General features: G+C 45.1%; 1 protein-coding gene across 2 annotated transcripts in view; it reads left to right on the top strand.

Annotated features, from left to right (window-relative positions):
- Positions 1-19,785, top strand: part of LOC148479148 (sodium- and chloride-dependent betaine transporter-like) — a 43,367-nt gene extending 23,582 nt beyond the window's left edge. For both annotated transcript variants that reach the window (XM_088454885.1, XM_088454886.1), the window contains exons 4-15: positions 1,413-1,553; positions 2,529-2,610; positions 3,125-3,257; positions 10,299-10,433; positions 12,422-12,525; positions 12,760-12,884; positions 13,388-13,500; positions 14,583-14,720; positions 16,137-16,239; positions 16,330-16,430; positions 16,897-17,067; positions 17,627-19,785. In XM_088454885.1, coding sequence (XP_088311011.1) covers positions 1,413-1,553; positions 2,529-2,610; positions 3,125-3,257; positions 10,299-10,433; positions 12,422-12,525; positions 12,760-12,884; positions 13,388-13,500; positions 14,583-14,720; positions 16,137-16,239; positions 16,330-16,430; positions 16,897-17,067; positions 17,627-17,773 — 1,493 coding nt within the window. In that variant the 3' untranslated portion in view covers positions 17,774-19,785. The remainder of the gene's footprint in view (positions 1-1,412; positions 1,554-2,528; positions 2,611-3,124; positions 3,258-10,298; positions 10,434-12,421; positions 12,526-12,759; positions 12,885-13,387; positions 13,501-14,582; positions 14,721-16,136; positions 16,240-16,329; positions 16,431-16,896; positions 17,068-17,626) is intronic.
- Positions 19,786-20,861: the final 1,076 nt, after the last annotated feature.

Genomic DNA, 20,861 nt, shown 5'->3' on the forward strand with positions numbered 1-20,861 from the left:
ACTCCTTTCAGGCCAAAGTTATCAATCAGAAATTCCCCGGCCTTCAGGAAAAGAACGGCAGCGCCGGGGTTAATTTCCACAGCAGGCTCCGGCAACCTGCTGGGACTTGTAGTGCCACAAAAGATGGAAAACTGCATGTTGCTTTCCTCTGCACCAGAGCCTGTGTGTAATAAAACATGTCAGAAAGGGAGCAATTTATTACCCTTATTGTAAAAAGGAAAAAGAACAGCTCCCTGTTGTGTCCTTCAGCATCAAAGCATGATCTTTACTTGTGCGATTCTTCATGCAGTCTTTCTGCACAGTGCACCCTCTGGATACCCTTAGTTACGCTAATAAATGAAAGTTCCTCTAAAGCCTGATATTATACCCATCTTATCTTGGCTGTGACTCATACTGAGCAGTAGGGTTTCATCTTTCTATGTAACAGCGCCATCTAGTGGAGTACACACTTTATGCAGGTTGCCATCTCTGAAGTTGCTTCTATTGCAGAACTATGTTGTAGTTTGTATGAAATAATACATTGCTCTCTGAAATCTCAATACTATGGGGCTCATGGAAAGTTGGGGGCAATTTGCGTCTATATTGCAAGGTAACACCAGGAGAGAACAGTAGTATATGTGCCTGGGTTACACCAGGAGAGATCAGTAGTATAAGTGCCTGGGTTACACCAGGAGAGAACAGTAGTATATGTGCCTGGGTTACACCAGGAGAGAACAGTAGTATATGTGCCTGGGTTACACCAGGAGAGAACAGTAGTATATGTGCCTGGGTTACACCAGGAGAGAACAGTAGTGTATGCGCCTGGGTTACACCAGGAGAGAACAGTAGTATATGTGCCTGGGTTACACCAGGAGAGAACAGTAGTGTATGTGCCTGGGTTACACCAGGAGAGAACAGTAGTGTATGCGCCTGGGTTACACCAGGAGAGAACAGTAGTATATGCACCTGGGTTACACCAGGAGAGAACAGTAGTATATGTGCCTGGGTTACACCAGGAGAGAGAACAGTAGTATATGTGCCTGGGTTACACCAGGAGAGAGAACAGTAGTATATGTGCCTGGGTTACACCAGGAGAGAGAACAGTAGTATATGTGCCTGGGTTACACCAGGAGAGAGAACAGTAGTATATGTGCCTGGGTTACACCAGGAGAGAGAACAGTAGTATATGTGCCTGGGTTACACCAGGAGAGAACAGTAGTGTATGCGCCTGGGTTACACCAGGAGAGAACAGTAGTGTATGTGTCTGGGTTTTACCAGGAGAGAACAGTAGTGTATGTGCCTGGGTTACACCAGGAGAGAACAGTAGTGTATGTGCCTGGGTTACACCAGGAGAGAACAGTTGGATCATGCTGAATGAATTATATTACAATGTGCACTGGATACATTCCGAGCCTCTGCTTATCCTTCATCAGGTATTGGCTATGCTTCGCAGGTGATTGAGAGTTACCTGAACATCTATTACATCGTCATCCTGGCCTGGGCACTCTTTTATCTCTTCAGCTCATTTACTGCCGAGCTGCCTTGGGCCAACTGTAACCACACCTGGAACACAGGTAAGGAATTAATGTCAAGACACCTGGGAAATGGGTAAAAGAGTATGTAATACAGGGCCTGATTCACAGATGTACGTTAAACACATAGCCGCAGCGTCTTCGTATGCAGCGCCTGCGGGATAATGTGCGTAAGCCGCAGAGGGCATCAGATGTAATTAGGCGCCTCCTGCCGGATTCTCTGATCCTCTGCTGCTGTCAATCAGGCTGTGGCGTCCAGAAGGCGATATGACCTTGCGCTCTGCGGCATCTGACACCATCGGAGATGTATGTAAACCATTGGGGTAGGCTACAGCGCTGAAGTAGGCCACACAGGGAGGAGAGGTAACACACCTGACTAAAGGTAACACCCATTTCTACCTGTGTTACAGGTACTGTATAACACATGTAAAACACAAGTGGGAGAGGTCATACACCTGTACACATGAAGAAAAAAAAAGGGCAACACATCTGTAACATGGGTAGCCCAAGCTAACATGCCAGGAACATGGGTAAGAAAGCAGCACACCTGGAATATATGGACTACAGGGTAACTCCTCCGGCTAGAAAGGGCATCACAGAAACAGGTAACACACCTGGGGCTATATTTACTAAAGGTCAATTTGGGTCGATTTTTGTTCGATTTTGTGTTTCAGGGTCTAAATCCCACATTTACTAAGAGATGATTTTTTGATGTTGTTTAAAAAAAAAAAAAAAAAAAAGTCAAAAATCATGTTAGTAAATATGGGATTTAGGCCCCGAAACATAAAAACAACTAAAAAAAAAATCAACCCAACATCGACCAAAATGGACTTTTTATTAAATATACCCCCTGTGCATGCGTCTGAGTCGCACCGCGCAAGGCGCAGTCTGCATCAGAATCAGAATCAGCCCCCTGAACACCGGTCAGAGAGGTGATGCTACATATATATCTGAAACAATAGTAGCACCCTGAGTACATTGCCTGTTGTGTCTCACTATTTCCCCTTTGACCCTCAGCAAATTGCGTAGATGACCTCCGACTTTCCGAGAACTACACCGCGTCGCCGAACGCTACATCCCCTGTTGTGGAATTCTGGGAGTAAGTGAGCTTGCACCTCGCAATCCTTTCATTATGTGAATGGGAGTGCCGCCTCTATGGACAGAATATATTCCCCATGTTCTGTTACCTTGGAGATGCACCCACAGCTGATTCCAGCAGCTTAATCATGAAGAGTTAGTGAGCAGCTGTAGAACCATCCTTTCTGTACCCCGCCTTGTGCAACCTGCTTCCCCTGCAGTACGCTGTGTCTCTCCAGCTGCTGTGTGCTTTGGCTGGCAGGACATGCTGAGACTTGCAGTTCTACAACAGACAGAAGGCCACAGGTTCTCAAACTCGGTCCTCAGGACCCCAAACAGTGCATGTTTTCCAGGTCTCCTCACAGAGTCACAAGTGAAATAATTAGCTCCACCAGTGGAACTTTTAAAATGTATCAGTGATTAATGAATACACCTGTGCACCTGCTGGGTGACCTGGAAAACGTGAACTGTGTGGGGTCCTGAGGACCGAGTTTGAGAACCTCTGCAGTACACTTCTATATATATATTACTTGTAGGAATCGAGCCCTGGGCCTGTCTTCCGGGATTGATCACCTGGGACCTGTTCGCTGGGATCTCGCCCTGTGTCTGCTGCTGGCCTGGATCGTCTGTTACTTCTGTATCTGGAAAGGAGTGAAATCCACTGGAAAGGTGAGTCCAGAGGCGGAGACTTATAGAACGAACGTGAAGCCTCGCACCTCACAGCATTTCCACGATACACTGGGGTTCCAGGGAAGTTACCGCATAGACCCCTGGGCTGACAAATTAGACTGTAAAGCACAACACATACAGTACACAATAGTAGATGGTGTATGAATGACTGTGTATGGACAGCTCTTACCCATCACATCAAGATCTAAGTTTTATATAATATCCTGGGACTAATATCCATTGCTGGGACTAGGTGTAAATTTTATATAATATCCCAGGACTAGGTGTAAGTGTTATATATAATATCCCAGGACTAATATCCATTGCTGGGACTAGGTGTAAATTTTATATAATATCCCAGGACTAGGTGTAAGTGTTATATATAATATCCCAGGACTAATATCCATTGCTGGGACTAGGTGTACGTTTTATATAATATCCCGGGACTAGGTGTACATTTAATACAATTTCCCGGGACTAGGTGTACATAATATATAATATTCTGGGACTAGGTTTACGCTTTATATAATATCCCGGGACTAGGTGCACTGTATGTGTCATATATAATATCCCGGGACTAGGTGCACTGTATGTGTCATATATAATATCCCGGGACTAGGTGCACTGTATGTGTCATATATAATATCCCGGGACTAGGTGTACGTTACGTTTAATACAATTTCCCGGGACTAGGTATACATAATATATAACATCCCGGGACTAGGTATACGTTTTCTATAACATCCCGGGACTACAGTAGGTATACATTTCATATAATATCCTGGGACTAGGTATAATTTATATATAATATTCTGGACCTCCGTGTGAGTTTTTCATATCTCAGGACTAGGTGTGAGTTTTACATAACATCCCGGGACTATGTATACGTGTTATATAATTTGCCGGGACTATGTATACGTGTTATATCATTTGCCGGGACTAGGTGTACGTGTTATATAATATTCCGGGACTAGGTGTACGTTATATATAATACCCCGGGACTATGTATACGTGTTATATAATTTGCCGGGACTATGTATACGTGTTATATCATTTGCCGGGACTAGGTGTACGTGTTATATAATATTCCGGGACTAGGTGTACGTTATATATAATTCCCCGGGACTAGGTGTACGTGTTATATCATTTGCCGGGACTAGGTGTACGTTATATATAATATCCCAGTACTAGGTGTACGTGTTATATAATTTCCTGGGACTAGGTGTACGTTATATATAATACCCCGGGACTAGGTATACGTGTTATATAATATTCCGGGACTAGGTGTACCAGTGGAGTATCTATAATGGGTGCAGTGTGTGCGGAGGAAAAGGGCCCCCGAGTCCCACACCCTGCACCCATATTATTTTAAACTTACCTGTCCGTGGTCCCGCGGCTGGTGTCAGCGCTGCTCAGAACACCGGAAAATGGGCGCGGCGGCCATTTTCCCGGCATTCTGCGCATGCGCAGTAGACCCCGGGCACACTCTGGTCTACTAATGCTCCGGTGGCTGGCCAGCCGCGTCATTCGGCGGCCGGCCACCGGGAAGAGAGGAGGGGGCCCCGCGCGGGGAGTGCACACGGGCCCCCTCCTCTCTTAAAATGCCCCTGAGGTGTACATTGTATATAACATCCTGGGACTAGGTGTATGTGTTATATATAATATCCTGGGGCTAGATGTACGTAATATATAAAATCCCGGGACTAGATAAACGTGTTATACAATATCCCGGGACTAGGTATACGTGATATATAATTTCCCGGGACTAGATGTACGTTCTATATAATATCCTGGGACTAGGTGTACGTTATATATAGTATCCTGGGAATAGGTGTATGTTTTATATAATATCCCGGGAATAGGTATACGTTTTATATAATATCCTACATTATATATAAAATCCCGGGACTAGGTGTACGTTTTATATAACATCCTGGGACTAGGTGTACGTTATACTTTATATCCCGAGACTAGGTATACGTGTTATATAATTTCCCGGTACTAGGTGTACTAATATATAATATCCTGGGACTAGGTATAAGTGTTATACAATATCCCGGGACTAGGTGTATGTTTTAAATAATATCCCGGGACTAGGTGTACGTCATATTTAATATCCCGGGAATAGGTGTACGTGTTATATAATATCCCGGGACTAGGTGTACGTGTTATTTAATATCCCGGGACTAGGTATACGTATTAAATAATATCCCGGGACTAGATGTGCGTTGTACATAATATCCTGGGACTAGGTGTATGTGTTATATATAATATCCTGGGACTAGGTGTACGTTTTATATAATATCCTGGGAATAGGTGTATGTTTTATATAATATCCCGGGAGTAGGTGTACGTTATATATAATATACCGGGACTAGGTGTACGTTTTATATAAATTCATGGGACTAGGTGTACGTTATATATAATATCCCGGGACTAGGTATACGTGTTATATAATTTCCTGGGACTAGGTGTACTAATATATAATATCCTGGGACTAGGTATAAGTGTTTTAATCAATATCCCGGGACTAGGTGTACGTAATATATAATATCCTGGGACTAGGTATACATGTTATACAAAATCATGGGACTAGGTATACGTGATATATAATATCCTGGGACTAGGTATACATGTTATACAATGTCCTGGGACTAGGTATACGTGATATATAATTTCCTGGGACTAGGTGTACGTTATATATAATATCCTGGGACTAGGTGTACAGTATATATAATATCCTGGGACTAGGTGTACATTATATATAATATCCTGGGACTAGGTGTATGGTATATATAATATCCTGGGACTAGGTGTACGGAATATATAATATCCTGGGACTAGGTGTACGGAATATATATTATATCCTGGGACTAGGTATACGTGTTATATACTGTAATATCCCGGGACTAGGTGTATGTGTTATATAATATCCCGGGACTAGGTGTACCTGTTATATAATATCCTGGGACTAGGTGTACGTGTTATATAATATCCCGGGACTAGGTGTACGTGTTATATAATATCCCGGGACTAGGTGTACGTGTTATATAATATCCCGGGACTAGGTGTACGTGTTATATAATATCCCGGGACTAGGTGTACCTGTTATATAATATCCCGGGACTAGGTGTACCTGTTATATAATATCCCGGGACTAGGTGTACCTGTTATATAATATCCCGGGACTAGGTGTACGTGTTATATAATATCCCGGGACTAGGTGTACGTGTTATATAATATCCCGGGACTAGGTGTACGTGTTATATAATATCCCGGGACTAGGTGTACGTGTTATATAATATCCCGGGACTAGGTGTACGTGTTATATAATATCCCGGGACTAGGTGTACGTGTTATATAATATCCCGGGACTAGGTGTACGTGTTATATAATATCCCGGGACTAGGTGTACGTGTTATATAATATCCCGGGACTAGGTGTACGTGTTATATAATATCCCGGGACTAGGTGTACGTGTTATATAATATCCCGGGACTAGGTGTACGTGTTATATAATATCCCGGGACTAGGTGTACGTGTTATATAATATCCCGGGACTAGGTATACGTGTTAAATAATATCCCGGGACTAGATGTGCGTTGTACATAATATCCTGGGACTAGGTGTATGTGTTATATATAATATCCTGGGACTAGGTGTACGTTTTATATAATATCCTGGGAATAGGTGTATGTTTTATATAATATCCCGGGAGTAGGTGTACGTTATATATAATATACCGGGACTAGGTGTACGTTTTATATAAATTCATGGGACTAGGTGTACGTTATATATAATATCCCGGGACTAGGTATACGTGTTATATAATTTCCTGGGACTAGGTGTACTAATATATAATATCCTGGGACTAGGTATACATGTTATACAAAATCATGGGACTAGGTATACGTGATATATAATATCCTGGGACTAGGTATACATGTTATACAATGTCCTGGGACTAGGTATACGTGATATATAATTTCCCGGGACTAGGTGTACGTTATATATAATATCCTGGGACTAGGTGTACAGTATATATAATATCCTGGGACTAGGTGTACGTTATATATAATATCCTGGGACTAGGTGTATGGTATATATAATATCCTGGGACTAGGTGTACGGAATATATAATATCCTGGGACTAGGTGTACGTAATATATATTATATCCTGGGACTAGGTATATGTGTTATATACTGTAATATCCCGGGACTAGGTGTATGTTATATATAATATCTTGGGACTAGGTATACGGGAAATATAATATCCCGGGACTAGGTGTACGTGTTATATAATATCCCGGGACTAGGTGTACCTGTTATATAATATCCCGGGACTAGGTGTACGTGTAATATAATATCCCGGGACTAGGTGTACGTGTAATATAATATCCCGGGACTAGGTGTACCTGTTATATAATATCCCGGGACTAGGTGTACCTGTTATATAATATCCCGGGACTAGGTGTACCTGTTATATAATATCCCGGGACTAGGTGTACCTGTTATATAATATCCCGGGACTAGGTGTACCTGTTATATAATATCCCGGGACTAGGTGTACGTGTTATATAATATCCCGGGACTAGGTGTACGTGTTATATAATATCCCGGGACTAGGTGTATGTGTTATATAATATCCCGGGACTAGGTGTACGTGCATTGGATCTGTGCTTTCTATTCTTATTGCTAGGTACAGACAAATGCATGTGCTGTCTTACACTGGGTCATTTACTCACAGGGCCTGATTCAGTCCTGGGAATAGAGTAAGAAATAGCAAATAACTGTGGGCGCGATTCAGAGATGGACGCTAAGGCGTTTGCAGCTGCGATTTCGTATGGAACGCAGCTGTGACAATATACTAATGGTTCACCTGTGCATAGGGAGGCTCAGTGCTGCCTTCTTACATGCGTACACCGTCGCTTACCAGCGTAAATATCGGTAACATCGACAGACAGTTGAGCAGCCATCTTGGCCTTGCGGGTGGCCTGACCAGCTACAGACTCATCGGCACTACTGACACGCAGCGGTATCTCATGCTGCGTATGCAATCACAGTGGCTAATTTATGCACTCCTACGTAACAGCGTTCAAACGGCCAGACACGCCTGCCTTTCTCCGACCACCCCCCCCCCGTCAACACCCCCAAACGCTCACTTCCTGTCAGTCACTCTGTCACAATGGTTTTCCTTGTTCATCATGATCGCGGTGCGGTGCAGAGCTGCTACGGCAAACAATCGCTCAATCTGCGTGAAAATTGCATTAGCGTCCATCTCTTAATCAGGCCCTGTGTACCTGGGCAAACCACGCTGCAATGCAAGGGGGGCAAATACATACATTGTTTTACATGCAGGGTAAATACTGGCTGCTTTTCCCGCGGCCGCCCTCTCCAGCGGCGTCTAGTCTGTGTCTGGAGGCTACCACGCCATTTTCCCGGCGATTTCTTTACTGCGCATGTGCAGATCGCCGGGAGAGTGACCGCTGCGGCCACTCTCCAGGCGTTCTGTGTAGCGCCTCTCCAGCCGATGTGAGACTTTCGGAGAGGTAAGTATTTGGAAGTATGGGTGCAGGGTGTGCGGTGTGGACCATCAGGGGCCCATGTGCCCAGCACACCCTGCACCCATTATACACAAGCCCCTGTGCTTTTACATGCAGCCCACACATGCTGGACAGCTTTATACTTACACTGCAATTTATATTTCAGTGAGGACACGCCCCTCCCAAATCTAATGGTGGGTACACACTTAATGACGTGTACCCAGCCGAAGTCGTGAGCGGCAGGTCCGGGCATCGGCGAGTGCATACACACTTGCCAATGCAAAGAGCGACGGTGGGGGCCATGCGGCTTTTGGCGTGCAGCTCCGACGAGCGATGTAGCTGACGATGCGTGGGAGCATAGCGCGCACCTTTTTTGCCGGATCGGACAGGATATGGTCTAGTGCAGTGTTGGCTAACCTTGACACTCCAGCTGTTGTGGAACTATATATCCCAGCATGCCCTGCCACAGTTTTAGCATGCCCTAATAGCAAAACTGTAGCAGTGCATGCTGGGTTATGTAGTTGCATAACAGCTGGAGTGTCAAGGTTAGCCAACACTGGTCTAGTGTGTACCCAGCATAAATCTCTGCACATCCTGCCCCACCTGCAGTGCAGCACGGCTTTACCAAGATGCAGAGTTACTTGCACATTCTTACGGGTATAGTTACTGAAGTGACCAATTAGATTCTACTTAACATTTACTCATACCTCCCAACATGACCCTCTCCAGGAGGGACACAATGCTCTGGTCCTGGACTTCCCTGGTAAGAGGCGGGGCTGCAGCGCAGTCCAAAATTCAAATAGGGGAGTCACACCAACTGTCATCTCACACACTGCCCAACATCACTGGCTGGGACTCACTGGCAGTTGATGTGACTCTCCTATTTGAATGTTGGACTGCACTGCAGCCCCACCCCTGGCACCTCCACCAATCATAAATTACCAGGGAAGTCCAGGACCAGAGCATTGTGTCCCTCCTGGAGAGAGTCATGTTGGAAGGTGTGATTTACCTAGCACCTTCTAGATGATAATAGCTAGAATCTGATAGGTTGCTATGGGTAACATCTCCACTTCTAAAACTCTCACTTTAGTAAATATACCCCATTTCTATTCCCAAATCTGAATCGGGCCCATAGCCAACAAGCTGGCCTAAATTCACCTTGGGCGTGAGCCTCGTATCTCCTTATACTGGGCAGCGTCTACGTATAGTAATGCATGTTGGGCAATGACCACATTGATGTGTGTAGAAGTCACTGGTCCCTGGAGATCTGGTCATTCCACCTCTCATTCCTTGTCTGTGACCGAGCTGTAGACACTTCCACCATCAGAGCTCACGGCTGTCGAGGTTTGGCCCATCTCAGGGTATATATAGTTGTAATAACCCATAAGCAGCCATCTCTACCTCTAATGCTGGAATGTCAGAGTATTGGGGCTGTGCTTGCCATTGTTTCGTAGTAATCATTTGATAACATGTTACCTATACCGCCCGGTTGTGCCAGGTTGTGTATTTCACCGCCACCTTTCCCTACGTGATGCTCATCATCCTGCTGATTCGAGGGGTCACCCTTCCGGGAGCGTACGATGGGATCATGTTTTATCTGCAGCCAGACATCTCCCGGCTCAAGGACCCTCAGGTGAGGTGGGTCATGGGCAGTGTATAAGAATACTATTAATGTTCTCTAGATTCCTCACACGGGCAGGGGTGGGGGGGCGCATACAGTACTATATGTCTTTTGTTAGCATTGTCACGCTCCCAGATAAGCATTAATGCCCCTCGGTATCCAAAGCCACACCCCATTTTACCACAGTGTATTCAACAGATTAATCCCTATTTTTTTTTGTTTTATTAAGTCTTTGATCCAAACTAGAATGATTCCTAATATTCCCCACCTGAAAAGGAATCCCAGTATCCCCATCCCGAAGCTAATCCCTAATCTGCTCCAGTATCAGTATAATAACCCGGCCTGCTCTAGAGATGGCCAACGACTATCAATGTTTTCAAAACATCGATGATTCCCCATTGATGTTAACTAGTTTTGCCATCGATGGCAGAGAGACAATGGTTCTCCGCCATCGATGGATGAGTGGGAGACAATTTTTTTTTTTTTTTAGGTAGGACGGTGCATAGCCAGGCCCCCGGCGGCAGCTAAGCCCCTCCTAATTTTTCATTGACATGCGGCCTGCTGTGCCTGCAGCAGAAGGGGACCATTGATGGGGTGCAGACCATCGATGGTTCGCCATAAATGGGTTTAGTTGCATCGATGGTAATCACCGATGGGCCCATCCAGCGATGGTAACCATCAATGGACGCCACACCGATGGCCATTCCTAGCCTGCTCCCTTATTCCAGGGTGTAGGGGGTGTACACACCCACATGGCACTGGCCACACCCACATATCAATGGTCACATCTACATGACATTGGCCTTGCCCACATGGTACTGGAGACACCCACACGTCACTGATCACACTCACATGACATGGGCCATGACCACATGTCACTGGCAACACCCAAGTATCACTGGTCACAGCTCCTCCCCTTCACACAATAGGCCCTTTAGCCCCAGGCCCACGTGGCCATTAATCCAACTATGCAGAAAAAAATCTTATCATCTAACCTAGCATAACATTTTGTGTGGGACATGTCGGTACTCCATCATATATGGATACCATAGTTACCAAGGATGTATGTGAACAAGACCTCAGTAACTGGTCAGTAAAGTGTGACAACATCATAATTGACAACCTGGCACCATGCTGGTTTTATTGGTCATGTGACATGCAGCATAGGTCACGTGATATTTTGCACATTGCTTCTGCATTTGTGCCCCCCCCCCACCTGACGACACATATATCGCTGTCTGGGTGTTGTCCATAATACTGGGATCCTGACAACGTATTGACCTGATCAATTCCTCTCCTGCAGTTCAATAATGGTGCCTCCCATAGATACTCGCTGTATGATTGGTAGGACAAGTGCCCTCATTCAGACCCGGTCGCAAGCGCTGAGCGCTCGCAACCGGGTCGATGTTTTGGCCCTGCGCACGCACAGCGGCCGCACTGCGCGTGCGCAAGCCCCGGAGTGAGAGAGAAATTCTCTCGCTCCGGAGCTCACTACAAAAGGGGCAGCTGTCGATGTTGATCATTTTGTAGGCGTGGCAGGGGGGTGGCTTCACAAACGGAGGCGTTCCTTAAGGAACCTCCTGCCGTTTTGTGGGCGGCCACACTGACATCATCAGTGATGTCAGTGGGGAAGCTTCCTGCTCGATCAGAGCAGGAAGCTCCCTGGGGCTTGCGGTTGCCGAGACCCAACCTTAGGGTCTCGTCGCAAGCCCCGATGGTCGCGATGGTCTTGACCATCTCGTCCATCAACCTGGTCGGCCACTAAATCTGTGGGTGGTAACCCACAGCTTAGCTAGCAACCAGGAGGCCGCACTTGAACAGTCAAGCGGCCACCCTCATTCAGAGCGAGCGCTTGCTTTTGCGACCGCCTCTGAATGAGGGCCAATGTACTTGTATATGAGTTACTGTATATAGGTCGTGGCTAATTTGGTGTAGTTATGGGGCCATGATGCACATCAGAGAGAGAAGCCAAAGCTATGTACTGGTTGTCCGTTATGCAGGTCTGGATGGATGCCGGGACCCAAATCTTCTTCTCGTACGCCATCTGTCAGGGTTGTCTGACGGCGCTGGGGAGCTACAACAAGTACAACAACAACTGCTACAGGTACGGTTACTCCTGGTTACAGTATCTGTATTGTCTGCACAGTGTGGAGGTTGTAGACTAATAACAAGTGACATCATTGATGGCTATAAAGACTGGCGTGACATGAGGTGACGTCTCTCCATGTATTTGTCCCGTGTTCCCATAACCCTCACATATCGCATCTGTCTTCACTCCATTTGTTTGCGCTGCTCTCTCCACCCAAAGACAAAATGTCTGTCCTTTCTCCGTCTCCAGAGACTGCATCGCGCTCTGTTTTCTGAACAGCATTACCAGCTTCGTGGCTGGATTCGCCATCTTCTCGGTTCTGGGGTTCATGGCTCGGGAGCAAGGCGTTCATATCTCTCAGGTGGCCGAGTCTGGTAAGTTGAATGGTTCCCGTTACTAGATGGGAGAATAGATGGTGAACAGAGACCAGAGTGACCACCACAAGCGGTGGAGAAGGACAGGTTGGCAGTAGGACCTCACTAGTGATATCCAGGAGATCTCCACAAAGAATGTAAATTTGCCACAAGTGGGACCTTTGTCTGAAGGATGCAGCCATATTAGGTGATCTCCTCAACTGCTCCTTAAAGCAAACCCCACAATTATTTATTCATGTTTCTAGAGAACTTCAGACCTTCCCTCTCTTCTACATGTAATCAGGACCCTCTACAAACCTCCTGAAGTGACTTTTTGGGGTATATTTACTAGCAGTTTGTCATAGCTGCCCTTTCAACGATAGATTTAAAACCGCAACAAGCCTGGTCGATTGGTGGCTATATATGTATATAAATATATATATGTATATGTCTTCAAAACTCTTACATCTAATCCTTATGCCTACAGAGGTCTTGGTGGCTCACAGACATCTTCTCCATTGCAGGTCCTGGGCTGGCTTTTATTGCCTATCCAAAAGCTGTGACAATGATGCCGGTGTCCCCGCTCTGGTCCTGCCTCTTCTTCCTCATGCTCATCTTCTTGGGACTCGACAGTCAGGTACTGGCGGACATTGTGCAAATGGGTATTGAGGGCACTATGCACTAGTTTTGAACCCGCTTCGATGGGCGCAATAGGAACCATCTCACAGCAGACGGAATATATATTGAGTACTTGACCGATTGTATCTGTCTGTGTCACCGCCCTTAGGAGAAGCTTCAAGCTTTGGAGAGAGATAAAGTGCCGTAATTGCCCATAGCAACCAATCAGCTTCTAGATGTCATTGATCTAGCACAGTCTTTGAAATGACAGACGCTGATTTAATGCTTTGGGCAACTTCTTCACTCTATCTCACCTCCAAGCCTTGATACATCTCCCCTTCAGTCTCCAACCTGTCGCTGGTGACAGTGTCCACCATTTTCTTCACTCTCCGGAAGGTGAAACAAATGGCAGCAGTTATCATAGGGCTTCAGCTCTCGCAATGGGTGGAGCCAAAGGCCAACAACCAACTCCGTTAAACAGAACAGGGGAAATAGGATGAGGGTGGGGGGATGAGGGAAAACCTTGCAGAGATGCATTTATCCTTATTTCTAGATTTGCAATCATTCCATTTATTGCAATTCTTCAAACTGTGACAGTATATTTTATTTTTAGTAACTTTAAAATAAAAAAAAAGTTTTAATCGAAAATATATATATATATATATATATATATATATATATATATAAAAAAAATCTCCTTAATTTGCAATGCAAAGTGTGGAGCTGGTGTGACTTTACCTGCCCACTGGGAAGGAGATACGTTCAATATCCCGGCACCGGCATCCCGTTGGAATCCTGAAGGTAAGTTGTGCGGTTAGAGGGAGGGTTAGAGGTTAGGCACTAAGGGGAAGGAGGATTAGGTTTAGGGAGCAGGGAGGGGATTGTTAGGTTTAGGCACCGAGAAGGGAGGGTTAGGGTAGAGAGAGAGGGGGAGGGTTAGGATGCCTACCGACAGGTGTTGGTATCCTACCCCTGTCGGGATGCCGGAATCAGAATTTTGATCTCCAGGGACCCGAGCACCGGTATCCCGTACCATTCCATGAGAATATGATACTGTTACATGGTTAGTTACTTACGGGTACTTGTGTTCTCTCCGTGCAGTTTGTCTGTGTGGAGAGTCTGGTCACGGCAATCGTAGACCTGTTTCCCGAAGTATTCAGGAAGAAGTATCGCCGGGAATTTCTCATACTGGGAATCGCTGTCATCTGCTACCTGCTGGGCCTCATCCTCCTAACTGAGGTAGAGTAACATAATCCACCCCTGCAATGGGAAGGGGGCATGTACACACCTCCTGCGATAATCACAGTTAGGACTATTGCATCTTGCATGTAAATGTAGCATTTAGTTATTAAAATACATTTATTAAAAAAAATTTACTTTGAAAGGTGCGACCGTGGGGACAGGTTTCCTGCAAGGTCCCTGGAAGCCGCCAACAGGTGTTAACATGGTCTGTTTGCCTGCACATAGCAGACGTCGCAAGCTCACGTGGCCCCCCTATTCTCCCATGATGCCCCCAGCTCCCTCCTGGCCTTATGGTCAGATGTTATACCTTTTCCGAAACGTTAACCAAACTTCAAGCTGCCTCCTTGTTTATAGGGAAAGAAACACACACTTTCCACAGCAAGAAATTAAACTTATGGAATGACCAGGTTTTGGCGCTGTATGGTGGATAAATGTTTAAATTGTTAGCTCTAATGTTAATCCTTGTCTATTTCATTGAATGGACCAACACACAGTAACCTAATATATAAAAGAACAATTTATTCATATATATCATATGCTGGCAGCATATAAAACATAAATATACATACAATGTAAAAAAAAAAAAAATTTGGGGTAGGGTGTGACCCTTATTCTCCACTCACCGTAAATTGGTGGTGCGGTGGGCTATGCTTACAAAGCATCTGTAGTCCTGGCAATGTGCTCGGCACCACCGCAGAAGATATGCAGGAATAATGGGCACCGATGGTGGAGTTCAAACAACCCTTTCAGTCGTCCTCATGGCCTCCATGCAACGCGTTTCGGATTGGTATTATCCTTCATCAGGTATGGTTGCCATTTGGAGCTCCTATCTAGCCTTTATACCCTGCTAATTGCCATGAGATTGGTACAATTACCTCCTCTTCCGCTTTACCCCATGCGGAAGGGACCTGTGCGTTCCAGATACTGTTGTTGTTAATGGGACGCGCGCAGTCCCATGAATGATCTCCGAGTCTCATTATGGTCAGATGTGCCTGTTATACAGCTGGATGACATGTCTGTAGGGAAAGGTATATTTCCCCTTCAGTTTCTGTACCTGAAAGTGACGTGGAGTGAGGACGGAAGTGTGGTTCCATGCCCATACAGTCCACCAAAAAAAGAGACTTGGCCCCTCGCGGGCTAGCTTCGCTCGCTGCGCTCACCACAAGATTATATTCCCCCTCTATGCCCACGTGGATGGTAGGGAATGATGTTGGACAGTACCTGATGATGTCAGGGTTCAAAAACTGAAGGGGATCTATCCACTTCTATGTCTGTATGGATAGGAGTCTCTTTCTTTGACTAAATGTATTTCCGTAACTTCTTATATTACACAAAGAACTACTGACTATATCAGGCACACTCAGTGATGGTTGGTACGTTCATCCTGCCTTTGCTTGCTCTTCTCCCCTGTAGGGTGGTATGTACGTCTTCCAGCTCTTTGATTATTACGCAGCCAGCGGAACCTGCCTTCTCTGTGTCGCCATCTTTGAGGTGGTGTGCGTTGGCTGGGTCTATGGTGAGTCCAAAGACTGTTTAGTACCAGGACTGTATCGGGCAAATGACTAGGCAATGCCCATTGGCTCTAATGCTTTGTGTTCCTTTACAGGTGCTGACCGTTTCTATGATAACATAGAGGACATGATTGGCTACCGGCCGTGGCCACTGGTGAAGTACTGCTGGCTAGTAACCACCCCCGCGGTGTGCCTGGTGAGTTATTACAGATCAGGGGCCTGGAGTGCTCTGCTGGTTGGGAATTGTGACAGCCACGGAAGGGAGAGATCCAACAGGAGAGATCATAATAACATTTTACTTGTGATTGGTCAAATCCTTAGGCCGTTAGATTAGGAGCCAGCTGTTGTTTCTACTTTTAGAACCTTCAACTCTTCTCTGTACAGTACAGAACATTAATGTACAGAGATGGGGGTTAAGTCCTACGGAAAAAGTTTTCAATAGTACTAATGTATCGCTGGATCACACGTTTGTAGAAGGCTATTGCTTGCTATTCATGACATTATATTGCAATATAACAGTGTATTACTGACATTCTGTGGGCGGCCTATGGCACAAAGTCTTTTTGAGCCCATGGGTTCCTTCCAGGTATATACTGAGATGGTAGATAGATCTGATTTAATCTATTCATAGTTCAATTTCCCCTTTGGTTCCTCCCCCGCAGGGCACCTTCCTCTTCTCCCTCATCAAGTACACGCCCCTGAAGTACAATAACCGCTACGTGTACCCGCCCTGGGGTTATGCCATTGGCTGGCTCATGGCGATCTCATCCATGATCTGCATTCCTATCTATGCCGCCTACATCACTCTGAGGACCAAGGGTCCATTTATTCAGGTAACCTTTCTGCATGGGGTGTGATAAATGGGGAGGTCCCCTTAATATAGATCCAAACAATGTCAGCGACCGGTGGTTCAATTTTTTTTTCAATGTTGACGTGTTTTCCTTTCAACTATGTTACTGTTGTCTCTAAGTATATTTGTATTAATGTAGCAAAAATATAGTTCATTGTAAATAAACATTAAAACACGATCAGTAAAAACAATTCAGCCTCTTGGTCAAAGCGGCAATTGGCCAGGCCTCATCCAGTTTGGCAGAGCATCGGGTTTGGCGCAGTACTGCCCAAACTCAGCGTAACCGGCTTCTGGATCTTGCAGCATGTGCGCCTGTTGTTGTTTATCAATAAGGGTCCCCACAACTATTGACGGCAATCCTTACAAAAGGTGGTGGGAATCGGGGGCACAAGAAGTGTGTGTGTGTATGTATGTATGTATGTATGTATGTATGTATGTATGTGTGTGTGTGTATGTATGTATGTATGTGTATATATATATATATATATATATATATATATATTTGTATCTTATGTATTTATATTATGGCTTATTCCTGACAGAGGCTGAAGCAGCTGGTCACTCCGCACGCTGACCTCCCACAGCCTAAGAAGTATACCTTGGATTGCAGTGAGCCCTGGAAAAGGGGGGCATTGGGCGTGGAGACGAGAGATGGACTCATCCTGCCGGACAAAGAGACAGGGTTCTGATGGAGCTACAGAACACGTCACAGACCAGGGAGATGTACAACTCTCCATCTAAGCCTCCACGGCTATACAAGCACATCTAATAGCGCCTGGAATCCAAACAGTCCTCCTGTGCCACTACCCTACTGTCACAATTCCAATTCCATACACTCCTGTCATATCTCCATCTGCCCAGGTGCCCTCTCTGATCCACCTGACTCACTGCCATATATTCTAGCAGCCATCACACAGCTACTCCCTGTCCATGGTCACTTCTCCTGCACCCTGTCTCTTGGCCTCCGTATTGCTCACATTCTGCCCCATGCCCCTTATCACTGGGTACCTAGGAGAAATGAGTTTGCTAAAATCGTCCTTTTTTCGCTGGCATTTTATGCTGCTGATGACTTTGCTCTGCAACTGCGTTATCTCTAGGAGACGATGATACTGATATATCCGAATATAAATGCAAATTCATAGATTTTTTTTTTTTTTTTAAGTGCATCCGTTGCTTACACACAATCATAAGAATGCAGCCTATCCAGTCACTAGGAACCAGTGACATCACTGATAGTGCAGCCTATCCAGTCACTAGGAACCAGTGACATCACTGAGAATACAGCCTATCCACTCACTAGGAACCAGTGACATCACTGACAGTGCAGCCTTATCCAGTCACTAGGAACCAGTGACATCACTGAGAGTGCAGCCTATCCAGTCACTAGGAACCAGTGACATCACTGAGAATACAGCCTATCCACTCACTAGGAACCAGTGACATCACTGAAAGTGCAGCCTTATCCATTCACTAGGAGCCAGTGACATCACTGAGAGTGCAGCCTATCCAGTCACTAGGAATCCGTGACATCACTGACAGTGCAGCCTATCCAGTCACTAGGAACCAGTGAAATCCCTGAGAATGCAGCCTATTCATTCACTAGCAACCAATGACATCACTGATAGTGCAGCCTATCCACTCACTAGGGGTCAGTGACATCACTGAGAGTGCAGCCTATGCACTCATTAGGAGCCAGTGACATCACTGAGAATGCAGCCTATACACTCACTAGGAACTAGTGACATCACTGAGTGCAGCCTATCCATTCACTAGGGACCAGTGACATCACTGAGAATGCAGCCTATTCACTCCCTAGGGACTAGTGACATCACTGAGAATGCAGCCTAACCATTCACTAGGAACCAGTGACATCACTGTGACTTAATATTCCAATTTAAATCATGGGTTATATTTTAATGAACATTGGTCATGCAAGGTAGCATTGACGATGGTCATTGGTTCCTAATGAAATGATGGGATGTTTTCCCTTGAATACTGGTTCAGCCCAAAAGATATCTGCCACTACCACACAAGGTGGAATTGTATTATTAGTCCTGAACAAAGCAGGCTTATGTACAGTATGGCCTAATGTGCACTTTTTTTTTTTAAGGTTATAATCTGATAGTACATCTGCTTCTTCTGTGAATGTATTTTTAGACATTTTTATAGTGGTTCTCAAATGCTGTTTCCCACGTTTATCTTAAAGGACCACTGAACACAAAATACCATCTGGCTCATATGAAAGAGTGTCTGATAACGTACTTCAATGATTTAGGATATTATCAGAGTTGAAGATGTGAGATAAAGCTGTGATAGTGGGGGCAGATATTTTTCCTATGCACACAAGTCTTCCTGTCAGTAAGTCCCATTGAATGGATGGTAACAGAGAACCCAGCATTACCAGTTACAAAGCATGCGTAAATACATGTCTGTCCTGGTTTGGGGAGTTTTACACTGGCCACACATAGGTTGATCCTGTGCTTGGCGACTGGTTTCCTGTTCAAAATGGCCACAAACGTGTAAGTGTCCAGCTGTTCAGCACTCGTGGTGAGCAAACTAATAGCAAACTAATAGCTTATGGCGTCATTTGGGTGGTTTGAAGATGGCCGCACACACAGGCTCCCAATTGTCACCATTTTGCTGGATTGTCTCACATTAATATGGATGGAGCTTCATCCAAATGTTGGTGTTTTGGGTGGATCGTAGGTTTTTTTTGGGGGGGGATCATAGGGGGTTTAGGTGAATCATAGGGGGGTTTAGGTGGATCGTAGTGGAGTATAGGTGAATCATAGGGAGCTTTAGGTGGATCGTAGGGGGGTTTAGGTGGATCGGAGGGGGTTTTAGATGAATCATAGGGGGGTTAGGTGGATCAGAGGTGGGTTTACGTGAATCATAGGAGGGTTTAGGTGGATCGGAGGGGGTTTTAGATGAATCATAGGGGGGTTTAGGTGGATCGGAGGTGGGTTTACGTGAATCATAGGGGGGTTTAGGTGGATCGGAGGGGGTTTTAGATGAATCATAGGGGGGTTTAGGTGGATTGGAGGTTGGTATTATTTTGTCCTGATTCTGCAGGAATAAATATTGGAAGTTATGTTGCGGTAATCTGCTGACTACCGTTACCACCATGATAATTTAGTCGTTTCTCATTGGAATATTCTCAGTCCCACACGCTGCGATATCGGCAAAGTCGCCACATATCACTGCTGAAGTGTGCTCATCATTACATATATATATATTTTTGGATAATATTACCTGCTGATTTATATAAAGGAAACTTGTATCTTAAGTTTGATAGGTTTTCAGAAACCCAGTTTGATTCGCATAAATCATCAAGATTGAAAATGCATTGCAGGTTTATGTGTGGGAGACGGTCAGTGTGTACTGTGTAGTGGTATTGTGAGTACTCGATTGGGGCTATTACTTTACAAATAAGAGTTGTCTCAGCTTCCTAATGCTTTATAGAAGAAGTTGGTGTGTTCTATATTCCGAGACCACATCACATACATTAAGTAGTATATCATGACACAAGACCATGATATATAAATCAGTGCCCAATAGAACTTAGTATATGTCTCACCCCAGGCCAGAGGTGGACGTAGACTTAAACGGTCACCATAAGCCAAAATGTGCTGCTTTTCTAATGAACACTATCAATATATAACCATTGTGCTATACATCTTATCTCTATGTACTAACGGTGGAATGCAATACTTACACTGGCAGCAATATGTGAATGTATTTATTTCACTTCATTTGAGGAGTTATAGAGCAATGCTG

The sequence above is a fragment of the Taudactylus pleione genome, unplaced genomic scaffold (genome assembly GCF_031769625.1).
Source record: "Taudactylus pleione unplaced genomic scaffold, aTauple2 ptg000634l, whole genome shotgun sequence".
Lineage (NCBI taxonomy): Eukaryota > Metazoa > Chordata > Amphibia > Anura > Myobatrachidae > Taudactylus > Taudactylus pleione.